The sequence below is a fragment of the Passer domesticus genome, chromosome 4, assembly GCF_036417665.1.
Source record: "Passer domesticus isolate bPasDom1 chromosome 4, bPasDom1.hap1, whole genome shotgun sequence".
Classification (NCBI taxonomy): domain Eukaryota; kingdom Metazoa; phylum Chordata; class Aves; order Passeriformes; family Passeridae; genus Passer; species Passer domesticus.
Window position 1 is genome coordinate 40626752 of NC_087477.1, and position 16621 is coordinate 40643372.

At 39.9% G+C, this 16621-nt stretch overlaps 1 protein-coding gene across 6 annotated transcripts in view; it reads right to left on the reverse strand.

Annotated features, from left to right (window-relative positions):
• The window catches only part of SH3D19 (SH3 domain containing 19), an 80931-nt gene that overhangs the window by 41048 nt on the left and 23262 nt on the right, over positions 1–16621 (reverse strand). For all 6 annotated transcript variants that reach the window (XM_064417357.1, XM_064417356.1, XM_064417360.1 and 3 more), the window contains one exon: positions 1084–1124. In XM_064417357.1, coding sequence (XP_064273427.1) covers positions 1084–1124 — 41 coding nt within the window. The remainder of the gene's footprint in view (positions 1–1083; positions 1125–16621) is intronic.

Sequence of the window (16621 nt, forward strand, 5' to 3'; positions counted from 1 at the left end):
TCTGAATAATTCACATGGTACGTATATTTCATCATAGTTATTCACATGTTGATAAGTAAGTACCACAAGCCACAGCTTCTTGACTGGATTTTTATGTGATTATGCCTCAAAACAAAGAATCACTTGCTACTGAATTTTCAAAAACAGATATCAAATGCTTAATGATCTCGTAGATGATTTCTCAGTTTGGAAAGGTACTGGGGCTTAGGCAGTCTGAATCAATTTCTGACTTCAACACAAAAGGCCCTCTGTGATCTGGTGCTCTCTGTTTTCCAGTTTCCATCTGTGGCAGCAACAGCACAAATAAATTGCTGCATTTTAAGGACAGCATCATGCAGACTAGCTCTGAGTAAAGCTTTCATGATGCCCTTTCACTACCTCCAATCTAATCCACACTAATGAGTCCCTGACTAATAGGTCCAGGAGAAACAAATCAGTACTACATACACTAATTTATTTTTCCCCATAGCAGAATCCTGAGGGTTGTTTCATTAATATGAAATTAAAGTAATGGATAGAAAAGAAATAAAACTGAAAAGGGCAAGAAAGTAACAGCATAAAACACTTTGCAAGATGCATCTAAATAAACTCTCTGCTTGGGAACATCATGAGCAGGGAAAGGGGAAAAGAACTTAAATGCTGAAATCAGGGAAGAAGAGTTTGGACTTTCATTCAAGATTTATAAACAATCTTTTATTTTCCAAAACAAGCCCAGTACGGGAGTCTAATTCTGTCCCCAGTACAGCAAATAAGCAGTTACTGGAGATTTTTACTAGAATGAAACAACCTTCTATTTTGTCAAAAGAACTAAAAATTTGGCACATCTCTTGGGCACAAGCTCTTCAGAGAAGGATCACATTTGTGCACAGATGTATTAGTGCATAAATAAGAAAATGTTAGCAACTGGAAAGAAGGAACAAAAATATGGTCTAAAAAGAAAGAGAAAGAAATTACAGCCCCTAAGCTTACTGCTTACTTATTTACAGCTACTTTGTTTTTGCATACCAAGTTAAACAGTTACTAAAAATAAAGATGTAGCAATCTTACAACATCACAGTTCTCAAAAAGGAAAAGTAAACTTACATCTCTTGATTGCCGCTCTTATGGATGACAAGGGTCCTTGGCTTATGGAAGAAAAAAGAATTATTAAAACATGGTTAATGTCTCAAAGAGAAAACAACTAAGTAGCACCATGCAAGAATTCCCCATATAATGTAAAAGATTTCCCAAGCCTATTTTTTCCGCTGCATTGTTATCTTACAGAAATTTGTCCAAAACTCCTGCACTATAAAACCATACCCAACCCCTTTTAATGAAAACCAGGTTACAGCTTGGCTTCAAAACTCTGCAAAGATAGAAAGCCAATTATTAAATCCATTATGTCTCTCAATTCTGTCTTGAAGTTCACATTCTGTCTCATGTGGGCGTGCATATTCACAGATTGCAAGTATTTAATGGATTATATTCTCATAAATAAATAAAATTTACACAGTGAAGTAAAAGCCTACAAACCTTTGCTAAATATTTTTAACAATTACTTAACAACTTGTCTTCCCTTCCAGTTGAGATAACATTTTTCAGTAATAACTTAGTGGGTGGGGTTAGGAAGACAACATGACCAAATATTTGTTGATATGCAGGGACAGAACAATGTTTCCTTTTGCCAACTCATCTGTTTTCTTAGTAAGACTAAGATTTCTGATGCCTCTCCTCTGAATGTTCTATTTAAGAGATACAGCAGCCCCTACTATTTCTGCAGCTAAAATCAAATCTAATTTGGGATTACCACTTTCAGAAATGGTGCAATTTGAAGAATATGGTATTAATATTCTTCCACTTTGTGCTAAGCTGCAGAGGAATCAAAACAACACAAACAAACCAACCAACCAGTTCAGAAGAGAAGGGTTTTTTCTCTTTTAAATGCAAGAGATAAAGAATATTTATTGGTGAGAGCCTCTGGAAGTGCTGAATAGACTTTTTAAAGGCTGAAAATAAACAGACTATGTCTGGTTCAAATTAATACAACATCTTAACAACAAAACAGAGGTATACTAATCAAGCCTTTCCCAGAAACATTCCAACACCAGACTCAATCAGCAAGAATGTTAGCACAGGGAGTGCATTAGCATTTTAAGTCTGCTCTTGTGCAGCACACCAACCCTGTCAGGGCTCAGTTTAGCTTCACATGCACATGATGGCTGCAATTCCTCCAATGCGATGAAGACTGGGGTGATTTGGAGGAGAGAAGAAAGAGACAGTTAAAAAGGATGTGGATGAAAACGTCCTCCCGCTACAGTAATTCTGGAAACTAATTAAGACAGAAATGAACGTTGCTCTGACTGAACTGTTTTCTGAAACAGTCTGGCTAGTCTAGGATAAACAATGCCTATTTGTCTGGTTTCAGAAACAGTTCAAATGTGGCTTGGCCCCAGTCCACACTGCTCGCAAAGCTGCTTTAGAAAACATTTCTATCAGTCATATTTCACTGTGCATTTAGAAAAGGGTTCTAGTTTTCCTTCAAAGTGTCCCATCAAAATACAGCCTTATCTTTAAGAAACACTTTTAGTTGTGTGTTCCTCACAGATGTACCCCAGACTCTTTTCTTAGCTCCTTGTATCTCAAGTCTCTTTCTTTTGGATGTTCATTTTTGAAGCTTTAATTTTGCTTTCATTTCTCTGAATATATACATTCTTTAGGGTTTTAATCATATTTATTATCAGACAGGAAGGAAACTGAAGTCTGGTAACATAAATCTGAATTCTCCTGGAGCAGCAGTAACTTTCTATACTAAGAATTTGGGATTTACTTAAGTTTTATTGGCAGAAATTAGGAAATCTGTGCAGTACACACGTTCAAGTACCAGTAATAACAAAAAGAAACAAGTTCTTTCTTCCACTGGCAAAAGCCCTTTGACCCATTGCAATTTGCCTCAGAATCTGATAAACACTCATATAAAAGCAAATACTTTTGTCTGGAAATCATCGGAGTTGTCATGCAGACAGAAGTTCAAGCTTTCCATACGGCATGAGGACCAAAAGGATACATAGAAAACATTTTTAAAATCAAAATGCAAAGAACAAAGAAGTAAAATCTCTCATGAAACCTACCTAGTAAAGTTGAAGAATGGATATATCACGGGCAGCAAGGCAACCCAAAAATACAACTATCTGTAATTTAGAACCCAGGATAACATGGTTCTATTAGAAAATTTATGAGCTCATGGTAAAACAAGCTGTTAGAAGACAGTTTTTCTTTTCCATTTTCCATTAACAGGTCACTCATCAACAACCTTTTGGCAAAGCACTACATTTCCTACCCCCAGGAGAGTCTGATTCACATCTAGCTTACAATTATTTAAGCCCTTTAAAGACATGGAAATGACAGTAGACACATTATTTTTTTCCCCATGAAGTCCTGTAAAGGAACTGCAAACTTCATAACTTTGTTACATACTGAACCCCAGCAACTCATATAAGATGCTGTTCTTGGGGCAGCTGGTGATTTTACCCATACCTTATGCTGAGCCTACCCATCCCTGCTCTATAGGAAGCAACTCCTGGTCTCTTATTCTGTGTTGCAAAGAGAGAAGTGATAAGGTTACTCATAACCTCCTCTGCTCCACAGTTAATGACATGTTTTCTCTCAAGCCATCCAAATAATTAACATAACCAAATCAAATTTAATTCTCCTATTTGATGAGGTAGGAGCTGCAGCAATTACTGTACTGCATGGCTCTTGCCTCTTTCCCACCTCCTCCTCCTGTTCATAAGGCACAGCAATGAACCAGAAGGCAGGGAAAAAAATTCTCACAAATGTACATGGCACGGAAATATTAATCCATCCAAAATGTGACTCCCCCCACAACTACATGAGAACATCTGAGGGGACAGTGTGACAATAACTAGCTGTGGGCATGGGAGCTCCTGTGTCACCCTGCAATGTACACAAGCAAAGTTCAAACTCATATTGCTGGAAGAAAACCATGCAGACAGCAGGAAGTTCCAAAGTATTAAAGAATCTCATAAACATTAGCAACAACACCAGAGTCATATCTAATATGGAATAAGTAAATATGCAAACTAGACATTCAACCCACCCCCAAGGAAGGACTGAACAACCAGAGCAACTCCTCTGACATTTGCACATTTATCCTAGACCTTGCTAACTGTTGATTTAAATCACAAACTTGGTTTAATTTCCAGCTAAGGCAACAGCTTTGATGAGCATCCCCTGCCAGCTCCTCAAAACCCACATTGCACCCGGAAAAACCCACTCCATAAGTTCAGAGGCGATCTGTAAGTTGCTGTGCCTGCTATGCTGAAAGCAGTTGGGTACTTCAAGTCGGCAGCAGTATGAAAAGGGTCCTATGGGTCACCATTTCTGAAAGATAAAGAACCTGGAGTGGTGTGTTTCAAATTGTTAAACACCTACTTACTCTTTCTAGCAGGCTCCACTCTGGGTTTCAAGGACAGGTTTTCTAAACATAAATACTTGAGAAAAATGTTCCCAAAGCATATTTCAGATCTGTGCATTAGGGAAACAAAATTGCCACAAGGTAGACTGGGCAAAGAGCTGTAAACTGTTCAGTGGAGTAAGTGCACTTACTGTGCATACACCATGGTTTCTCCCTCACCTGGGGCTCTGCTTTGACACTTCCTTAACTGAGCACTGTCTCTCTTCAAACACAATTTTGGTGTAGCCACCAGGTTTCTCAGAAGGCTGCTCCTGCAGGGTGACCCTGACCCAACACAGTGACTGTGTGAGCATCACTCACCTCAGCAGTTCCCACAGAGCAGAGAAGGAGGTGCTGTTTAAGTGGAATAAAGCTCAAATCACACAGCCATCTCCAAGGGAGCAGGCAGGGAGTTGTGTCTGCCCAGAGCAGGACAGCTACCTAAGCCAAGAGGCCTGGAGATTCTGGGCTTTCTTTCACCCATCTGGTCCTTTAGCTGGTTCAGGAGTAGCAGAGTCTCCAGTCCAGTGGAGGGCACCTCATGGGCACATTCCCACAAGCTGGCTGACAGACTGCTTGGCTGTTCAGTGCAAACAGGCAGAGGATTGATGGATTTTACTTGCCTCTGGAGATGACAGGCAGGACTGGCTTGTGACTGTCCCCTTCCTGCCTCTGAGCCTACCCGTAGCCATCTAGGAAGGGTCTCCCCTGGCTATCTACAGCCTTCTGCTCTACAGACTGTGATACTGCTTGGGACACAGAAGACATCCCAACCTACTAGCCTGTCCCAGCCTCTCTTTCTCATCTACTTACACACCCTCCTATTGGCTTGCATGGGATTCTCAGCAGGAGTTGAGCAGCCCTTCACATTGCCTGCTCCCTTTATCAGAACCAGGACCTTTAGTTTATTTATCTAAACTGACATAACAATGAATATTCTACAGGAAAACTGATTGCACTTTTTTCAAACATCACTCTAGACATACATAAAAGCCTAAAGGGGAAAAAAAGCCAACAAAAATAACGAAAAAGAACGATCACTTGTTCTAAAAAATTACTATTCTAAAGCATCTACTACAACATCTAGAAATTTATGCTTTATGTCAAATCATATGAAGCTTTTCATAAAGTATTAGTCCTTAGGTTCACACACCCATGTAAAAGAAATGTACATTGTGATGGTTATTGACCCTGCTTTACACCCACACACAGAGTAAAAAGAATTAAAATGTCGCTAGTTTTAATGTCTTGTGACTTCTTGTAATGTGAGCCAAGAATTTTAAAATAGCTCATGCTGAAATTACTGTAAGGCAAAAAACTAGTTTAATAAAAAGCATCATATATTCCTCTCAGTTACTTTAGAAATCATGCCATCTTTGTAACAGCCAGTGTACTACAGTACAACAGTCTAAAAACTTATTAGAAGACATTACTCCAAGCACAAAATTTTTTAAATGTCACCTAAAATATTTCACTGCAAACTGAATTACATAAAGATGGTAGTAACTTAATAGCTAAATTAGGTGTGGTGCAAAAGATAGATTTACCACCACCTGCAGGCCAAAGACAGACTTACTAGTTCTACCAAAAAGTTCCTAAAGCTAAAACAGAAGATTCACAGGTATCCCAAATTCATGATATGGGTGCAGTAGACAGAATTGTATTAATCCCGTGGAAGTCAATTTACACTGAAAATGCACCCACAGTGGTCAGCTGCTTCAATGCCTCCATTGCTGAGGAGCCCCAGTCCTCTAGCTGACAGTGTAAACTAGCTGACACGGCACATGGAGTCCAGGGGCACTTTCCCCATCAGTGTCAGAGAAGCAGACAGTGCACAGCCTTCCCCACGCTCACCATTTCTTGTGTTGGCATGGTCACAAGTCTGCTGGATCAGCCATGTGGTTTTGTTAACAACAAAGAATCCCATCCCAAATATCCTGATTAATTTTCAGCCAGACAGGCCAACTACTCCAGCTGGCTGCAGAGCCACATGAGCATCAGGGTGGCACCAGAGACATGATGGGAGTGGACAGGGAGGCCAGCAGCAGTCCTTGGGGTAAGCAGCTCAACCTCCACTGACAAAACAAACCTTAACTCCATGACTCTGCCACTAATCTGACAGTAAATCACCAAATGTTGGCTATACCTCATGTCAGCTGCTCTTCTCATCCTTCAGTATCAGCTGATTCACTCTTTGTATTTTTTTTTCCTGTTAGTGCTGATTATCCATATTGGCTCACTAGGAGATCAGACAAGCACCAGAACAAACACAGTTGGCAGCAGCCTGTCCCCACAGTCTTTCTGTAAAATGAACATTTGCGCGTTCTCTGCTAGATCATTGTCCTGTCCCTGCAGGTACAGGAGGCTAGAAAAGATCTAGTCACCTAAGAAATCACCTGCTCCATAGTATAGATAGGTCATCTAGAAATTAAGACTTATCCCTGCACAACTTTACTTCTCCCTTGGGTTCAGCCCCACAAGCAAGAAATCCTGAACCAGTAATTAAGTCCAGCAACAATTCAATCCTCATCAGTATGCTGAGGATGTCTGCTTCTGCATCACTTAATGAATGCCACAACTGTGACTTCCCACTGTCTGGACAAGTGAGGATGTAGTTAAGCAGCAGCTAAAATCCAGCTGCTCAGCTAATTAAAACAGCTCACATTGATTAGCATAGGGAAATCCTTTCAGGAATTGCTCTCTAGCTGTTTCTTCAACTACTTGTTACATATTCATGTGCTTGTCACTGTCATACTTTGGGATCGTATTTTAGCAACAAAACCTTCAATTTTAAGGCAGAACACAGGCAGGAAGTCAAAGCAAATCATGGCAGCAGATGATAACATTTCTTCAATTCTCACAGCAGCCTACAAGTCATCAGGTTACAATGGCTTCCACATTTAATAATGTCCAGCTTCGACCCTGAAGCTGAAACACCTCCCAATTTTTTTGCCAATCTGAGTCACCTGGTTTGTGTGCACCCTGAACTAACACCTTCCTGATCCTGAGCTACAGACATTCTAGATAAATCTCCTACAGCATTTTCTTTCAGTCAACAACCCGAGCTGAACTGCCCCTAACCCCAAGATGATTTTATAAACACAGACATTCCAGAAAGGCAAATGCCTAGAGCATGATTCAAGTCATTCTCAGTCTTCATTGCATATCGACTGATTTCAGCTCCCAATAAAATGTATGCTACAAGAAGACTTTGGTCCTCCTGTAACAGCTAAAAAGGCTCCCCACTATGCCATCTATCAACATATCACACTCATTGTTATGATAAGCCGGCTAGTATGTTTTGATTAAAGTTAGTAAATAATATTCATGATTAATGGCAATTTAATCTTGGTAGTAAATAATTCTAGCAGTAGAAAACACCCATAATTTTAATAATAGCATAATAGCAATGTAGCACTGTAAATGTAAATTAAAGTATCACTGAATTGTTATAGTGATATGGACAGGATATTTGGGCCCAGCCAGGATTACATTCAGACACAAAAGTAACAGTTAAAAAACAGAAGGAAAGAACCAGCGCTTTCAAATAGAACAATTTAGATGTAAAATGCAGCTTCTGCTGATGAAAATGCTTTACCATTAAAGTCTACAGAGCTTCTGCATTTGCACATGGGAAAAGATGACAGTGCCCTACTTTTACAGTTCAAGAGTACAAAACAAAGCCTATTTCTGAAGAATGGTTTTTTGATTCAACTATTTGCAGTTGCATTTCAGTCAGTAAATCAAAGCCTTCTCTAGCCACTGATGGGACATTCTGCTTGCTTCATACATCTCTGTACATCAAATATAACCTGGTGGCTAAATGAGCTCCAAAACCTTTGTAATTGACATCACAGATGAATAAAACCTGGTTTAATCATGAAGGATGAGCAGGACAAAGGCATAAAGAAAACCAGTAAATCTGGATCTACAGGATTCAAGATGTCTTTACAGGGCTTTAACTGTTATAAAGCATGAATATTAGATTTGCTTCAAATAGTTTCTCTATTTCATAGAACATATGAGTATAGTGGTAAGATTATCTTTAAAATATCGTAAAGGGAAAAAGTGGTATGTCAATGTTCACATCTGACTAGAAACATTAATAATGACTGTAACAAAATAGGTAACACTACTTTTATAGCAGTGAGTATCTTAAATCCCTACTAAATCATTTATCTGTAGATCAGCAAAGAGAAAACAATAGGGAATGGGTGGGGAAATCTCCCAAAGAAATTAAAAGATGGGTCTACTTCAGCTGGACTTTTGAAAACAGAGGAACTTCAGAATAGAAACACAAAAGAACATTGCTCCAGAGAAGAACAAAAGGGTGTTGACTGCAAGGGCAAGAACTCAGCAAGACCGAGATGATGCACATGCTGGACGTGAGGAATCCAGTGGAGAAAGCTCAGGTGCTTGCAAGTATACAGACTTCAAAGACACCACAGCAGTAATCAGACCAAAGCAATAAGGTACAGGTTGATTTTTCCTGGATATTTTTGTTTCCTGTGTAAAAATCTGTAAAAGATATGCCCACTTGCTTCAACTACTGTGTATCCTCTGACAGGAAACTACAGTAATAAGGAAGGAGTTCCTGGGGAATCCTGAGGCAACTGAGGCCTCTGAGAGGTGAATCACTGAGTCTCACTTCCCAGAACACTACTAAATAGGTTCTATACTCAGCAGTTGAAATAGTATCTGGATCTTGCCTAGTCAAAGATTAGCAGCACAATTCCAGCACTGCAATACAAAAGACAGATGTTTGGGATCTAAAATGTACAGTTCAACCTAACCCACTGAACTGGGATTACGAGAAGCGTTCAGTACTGGGGTGACCTCAGTGCCAAAAAATCAGTTGAATGCCTTTGAGAATTTCAAAGTACGACAACTGCCAATGCCAAGTTCTATGAAAAGTCCCATGCCGTAGGATTTGTGTGCTCCTTCAGCCTAATTCAACTTCTTTATAGACCAGCTGAGTCAAACAAGCAGCACGAAATGTGATGGAGTTTAACCTTTAGCTGAGTGAGGAAACAAAGAGAATTTCCTCATTGTTTTAATTATAGAGGTGTGTTGAGAGTAAAGGCACTTGTTGTGAAGGGACAGCCTACATGACAGAAATATTAATACACATGCATCAAACACAGTGAAATTTTAACTGAGTGCTTAAAATGAGAAACAAAAAAACCCCAAAACCTCTTGTACAACATAAATGCGAACCAACAGCCAAAAGATGTGTTTAAGAATACTACAAGTTCATCCATATAAAGAAACATACTGGTTTCAAATAGGCCATTTGTACTTATAAACAAATAATTTAACAAGCAGCAGAAACACTAATTTTCAATCCTCTTACATTAAAATCTCACAAAAGTAAAACTATCTTCATGCATGATCACATCTCATTGCAATGTACTGCTGACTCACGCAGTTACACCCTACAATATGTGAGATCCATGAACTTTTAACAGTGGCCCTCACAGAATGCACACTGCACAGAAATTGTCAAATAAAATCTCATAACCACACCCTTCATTGGACCTGTCTTTCCAGAAGGTACCCTGCATGCAGCTCAGTCAGAGAAATGGCATGTTTTCCTGAACACTTTTCTCCTGCCCTTCTTGAAATGCTTCCTTTTCTTCTATGTGACAGATATTCATAAAGCTTTTGGTTACAAAATACAGAAAATGATTCACCAGAAATTTGCACTACACAACAACGAACCATATATTCACGTATCTGTAGGTATGCAATGTTTACCTCTGAGTTTAAACACAACCTTAAACTTCAGTCTTTTTTACACATTCACAGTGACCCAGCAACTCTGAGTTTAAGGTCAACTCCAAAAATATATGCATAAAAGATTATTTTTCAAGTATTTTAATTCTGATTCTATGAGAAGGTTGGTAAGGTATAGTGCCTAGGTAAAGTTAACACCTTCGCTAGCTCAGTTGGGGAAAAGCATTCAAGTTTATACATACTCAAATTATTTTCCAATAATGAAATAGAAGCATCGACCCACAGAGCCAAAGACATTTTAAAAATCATTCCGATGCCTACAAAACCTGCATCTATCCACTGCAAAATCCTGATAGGTGGGAACAGCACTGAATTTGCTGTAAGAACAAAATACCTACCTCAACAACCGAGAGAAGGCTTTTAACCTCTGGGGACATTTCTCCAGAGATCTCATCTTTGAGCAAGTCACCATGCAAACATACTACAAGACAAAAGGAACTCCCTCCACCCTCAATCATATATCCTGGCTGTCTTACAACATCATGGACCTCAAATTATATGGTAAGACAGTAAATACTGCAGTCTCTAATGGATGATTACAACTTGGAAGAAATAATCACTACCATTTTTTGCCACCCAACTAAATTTAGAAACAAACATCTTGTAGAACAGATTGAACCGGACCTTGTCAGATTCACAGCCATAAGAAATACCTCTCCAAAACATTTCACAGCCACAGATATCAATGCCCTTCCCTCACCTGTAAGTATCCCCCAAACAACAGCTCTATCACATGCTCCTCCATGCACTTTAATCAATGTGCCACATGTCATCAGATGAATTAGGCAGAGGAAATTAAAAAGAGCCACAAAGTATCAGCCAACTCCAGCAACTGCAAAAAACCCAGAAAAGCCAGTGACCAGTGGGGTTACCCTTCTCTTATAAGGACCTCCTCATCTCTGACCTTTAACCCTTAATCCACAATTTTTACAGGGACAGGTGTAGAAAATAAATATTACTTTTTTTTCAATCTCCAATTCAACTTAAAGGCCCTGAATTACCTGAAAGCAGGTAATTTCTCTAATATTCACTCTTAGTGATGCCCTTAATTCCAAAGGCAGTAAATCATTCCTGTCCTTTTTCTCATATCAGTCAACCTTCTTGCCAATTGCTATAATGCCTCTGTGCCTCCAAAAGTAATAGTGACCTTTTCCTTAAGACTACCTAATTGATTGACATGATCTATTGAAAAGCAGAACAACACCATTTTAACTTTCTCAAGAAGCAGCAAAGCTGGAGGGAATGACAGCTCAGTCTTTTACACTACAGAACATAGAAAGCATTATACAAAACTAGCAGACACCAAGCTCAAAAGAACAAAAGAGACTTTTCAATACGCAATGTGAGGTTATGCTTTGGCACTGCTTGCCACAGGTAGGTGCTAAAGTGTGGATGAATTCAAGAAAATCCTAATGAAAACCTACTGTTGGCTAATAAATACAAGTATCACTTCTCTCATAGAGCAATACCAGCAGGGCAAGGGGGGTGATCCTGCCCCTCTGCTCAGCTCTGGTAAGGCACATCTGGAGTGCTGTCCAGTTCTGGGCTCCTCACTGCAGCAGAGACATGGAGCTCCTGGAGCAGGTCCAGAGGAGGGCAACAAAGATGATGGTAAGACTGGAGCATCCCCCTTAAAATAACAGGCTGAGAGAGTTGAGCCTGTTCAGCCTTGAGAAAACTGAGAGGGGACCTCATCAATGTCTCAGGGGGATGACAAAAGGACGGAGCCAGGCTCTGCTCAGTGGTGTTAAGCAAGAAGACAAGAGGGAAGGTACAGAAATGATGCAGAGAAGTTCCACTGAACAAAGGAAAGAACTTTTTATTGTGCAGGTGAATGTGCCAAATTGTCCAGAGAGGTTCTGGAGGCTCTCTCACTGGAGATACTCAAGAAGCATCTGGACACAATCCCTGCAATGTGCTCTAGGATTACCCTGCTAGAGCAGGGTCCTTCACCTGGGTCACAGGACCCCAGGCATTGCTACAGGCTGAGGGAAGAATGGTTGGAAAACTGCCTGGTGGAAATGGGCCTGGGGATGCTGTTGATAGTGTTTGAACACGAGCCAGAACACATTCAGGTGGCCTTCCAGGCCTGTCTCAGAAAGAGTGTGGCCAGCAGGACCAGCACAGTGATTGTTGCTATGTATTCAGCCCTAGTGAGGAAAAACCTTGAATTCTGTATTTAGTTTTGGGCCCTTCACTACCAGATGGACACTGGGAGTGTCCAAAGAAGGGCAACAAAACTGGTGAAGGGTCTGGAGCACAAATCTTGTAAACAAGCAGCTGAGGGTGTTGGGGGTGTTTATCCTGGAGAAAAGAGGCTCATGCAAGACCTTATTGCTCTCTACAACCACATAAAAATAGGTAATTATCAAGGTCTCTTCTGCCAAATAACAAGGAAAAGGACAAGAGGAAATGGCTTCAAGTTGCACCAGAGAACTGTATTGTCATTTTAGATCTGTCTTTGGTGAAAAAAATAAAAGCTGTTATTAACAGAAAGCATTTCTAGTCAGTTCACACTGTAAAAAGTTCATTTAACAGAACTCATTTCCTTGTCAACAACCTTAGAAGGAAGAAGACAGATTGAATAGTAAAGCAAATAATCTTTTGTCCTGTACACCAGTAAGGTGTGGTGAGAAAGCCTCTCCTACAGCTGTCATTAATGTACCTGTCCCATCATATTGTTCTCTTTCCTCCTAGCTGTCCAACCTTCACCTGTCAGGAGCACTACATGGTTTTAGCTATTCATGGACCTATTATTTTAGAAGGGGCCATGGAAAAAAGGCAATAAAACAACACAGTGGTTTTAAAAACAGTTGTCCAAAGAAACTGTGAAACTTCCTGACCTGGTCCAATCACAAAACAATATCAGGATTGTTTGAACTAATACTGTATTCATGGAATCATAAAATCATCAAGGTTGGAAGAGACCTTTAAGATCATCAAGTTCAACTGGCAACCAAGCACTACCACTGTAACCCCTGAACCACTAAACCATTAAATTGTATCATCCAGCACCAGATCCAGATGTCTCTTGAACATCTCCAGAGAGGGTGACTCCACTACCTCCCTGAACAACCTATTCCAATGCCTATCTGCCATAACAGTGAGTATTTTTTCATAATATCTAATCTCAATTTCCCCTGTCTCAGCTTAAGGCCATTCCCTCTAGTCCTCTCACTTCTCCAACCTCCTTTCAGGTTCTAATAAGAGATACCAGATACTGGTTTGTGAGGGGATGGAGAAGCAAAAATCCAATGACATGAAATAGAAGAATTATAAGAGTAAAACCAAAGCTGTTTCTTTTTACTACGCATTGTTTCCAAGCAAAAGTATTGCCTAATAAAAACGTGATATCACTGAGGTAGTTCTTTTGCTTCAACCAGGTTATTATGCTAGAGATCAAAAGAGAGATTTAGCACAGTAATTACTGCTTGTGGGTGGAACACCCTGATTAGATTTGGACCTTCTCTTTAATTAGAAGCCAACCTTTGCCTCAAGCCTCAGGAGATGGCAATGTCCACCACAGTCAGATGACAAGCCTCTTGTAACAATGTTCCCAAGATTAAGATGCAGTTATGCATACTTATAAATACCATAGTTCTACAAACGCTTTTCATATTTAGGGTTGCATGGTCTAACTGCAGTCCTCTGTAGCAGGGGACCTTCCTGGGGCATGACACCTGCTGGCAACCTGCCCTGGCTGTAAGCCTCCAAGGGAACAGGGGCAACGTGACATTTTGTATCACTGGATCTTAGTTCTCTTCTTAAAACTGAAGCAGCTGGAACAGATGAAAAAGCAGCTCATCCTTGTCTATACTAGGGGCTAATACTAGCTCAGTTGAGCCTGTGATTTGTCACAGATGGCCAAAACTAGGACAAACGCAGTATGCAAACATGGCTTAAATTCAAATGGTGGTGTCTGCACTAAGCAAAATACCACTTTTGAACAGAGAAATTTTGTAGAAAAATCAGAAATGCCATCTCACAAGCAACACGATCAGAGTCAAAAGTACAGCTGTGCAAACTGCATATTATACTGTACATTATACTAAAATACATTTAAGAGGAAGAAATTATCAATGTGACAGGCCTCACTAGGAATACTTCCATGATGTAGTAAGAATGCAACTATAACATGCTTTAAAGGAGTACTTGATCAATCATTTCAATGTTCAACCTGCCAAATCAGATGCTGGTACTTAAGGTAACTGATTCCCTATACTAGAATAAAGAACAAAGACACCAAAGAAATAACTCACAATGAAATTACAAAGTAGGTGAGCAGTACATTAAAAGAGAACAAAAAAAAGAACGAAATAACAATCTCTTTTATGCATATCAGAGTAAGAGGCCATAGAAACGAATACAATGTAACTGCAAACTGAGCTCTCCCACTCAAATTCCAGAGGCAAAAGAAAAAAGATACTGAGCCTAGACAGAAACCTACATAAATCCTTAGGGAAATAAACGAAAGCTCCAACACTCTTAAAATATCAACATGAAATTCTTTCAGAGACAATCTCATGATTACTACCTCTGTGTTCTAAGTTTACAACCTGCTGACTCTGCCTCCTCAGCCCTGACACATATCATACAGGCTTCTCTTAGCAGCTCCTCCTCATTTTCTGTTTTCTTTGAGAATATTATAAATACGTTTGGAAAGAATCCTCTCCCAGCCCTCCCTCCCAGCTACCACATAAACTTCATCTGCTGTTCATCATTGAAATGTCTTGGGGAGGAAAAAATAAAGAAGCAAAATTATAACCATGACTGATTAATTTGGCTTAAAAAATGTGCACTTGTGTTCTTCCTGAAACCATCTTTCTTAGAACTAATGTCTATCATGGTTGTTCATGCCCCAGATAATTCTCCTAATGCACAAGGAGTGTGGCCATGTGTCTGGATGGTCCTCAGCACTTTCTATAGAAGTCTATTCTGAAAGATGATGGGATGGTGAAACTTGCTCATGTACACAAGATGCCCAAAGAAGCAGTGAGATTCCTTCAGCGAAGACAGAGGGTGAGCCTTTTTCTCTTTATTCTTTCAACAACCATCTCATTTGCAGCGTTATTTTCCATTATGAATTAGAATAAGCACTGGAGAGCAGCCCAGACAACGGAAAGAGTTGTTCAGGGCACCAGAGCAAACAGTCCTTCAGAATTCCCTTTGCAGAAACCAGGAACAGAGCACTCTTTTTAGTAAAACAAATCCCTCTTCTCTGTTTAGGAATAAGGGATCTAGGAGGCTGGCTAGGATACACCCTTCATAATAACTCTTTACTGCTTGCTATCTGTGAGATGAATAGGCAAAAATCCCCAACACAACAGTGACAAATTGCCAACATTAAAACAAACACCCCCAGGAACAGGCTCTAGATACTCTTGTGATCCCTAACTGCCAGAAACTATGCTGAATCCATTTGCCATTTATTCCTCAGCTCTACCTGTGAATCTTTTTTTCCTCATTTACAGATAAGTATAAACTGAGAAGAGTAAAATTAACATTGCAAATTAAAAATTAAGCATAATGATTTATTGTGGCAAAGAAGCTACCAAAAAAACAAGCTGCACAGAATTGCTCCAGCTTATTCTAGTCCCAGAAGCAACAGCTCCAAGGTGAAAGCACGTGCTGATGAGAAACATGTGATAAACAAAAGAAAGACACGTAAGTAGATTCCAATCTCAAATTGCACCAGTTTAGATCTATATTTAACCTGTGGGACTGCACTGAGTGAGTCCAAAATTTATCTCTAAGACTGAAAATAAAGGAGCCTACTTTTAAGATAACAAGAGCCTACTTTTAAGATAACAAGAAAAGTCACAACTCAGAGCCCCCTGTTTCCAGTTCTGCCATTGACTGATTGTGGAACTTGCAAGAAATCACTCTGCCCCTCTACGCTGAACCTGCTTAATCTGTGGAGACATAGCTATTTTTTGTCCCTGGAGACCAGCCTTGTAATCCAACTAACAACATGAGCACTGACAGCAGCCCAAAGGAGAGAATGAGACCTTTCCTTCTTGGAGCAACACAGGCTTAGCTCAGCTCAGGGCAATTGTGAAACTGCACCCCAAGGATTTGGAAAGGAGACTAGATACTTTTTAGAACTACCCCAACTTCTGACCTACTGGGAGAGTACAAAAGCAGGACATTGCTATTTTCACAGCCTAAAAGCAAGCTTAGAGCAAGAGTAATGTGATACTCCCTAGCCTTAAAAATTGCAAAAGCTAAATGTAATGAATAAAAATATCACAGTAAAAAATATCCCCCAACATGAATTCTTTCTTCTACACACAACCCTTCCCATTCAGATGGAGTGCCAGCAAGGTTCAAAGTCTCAAACTTCAGATGTGTATTACACTCTGTCATACTGGC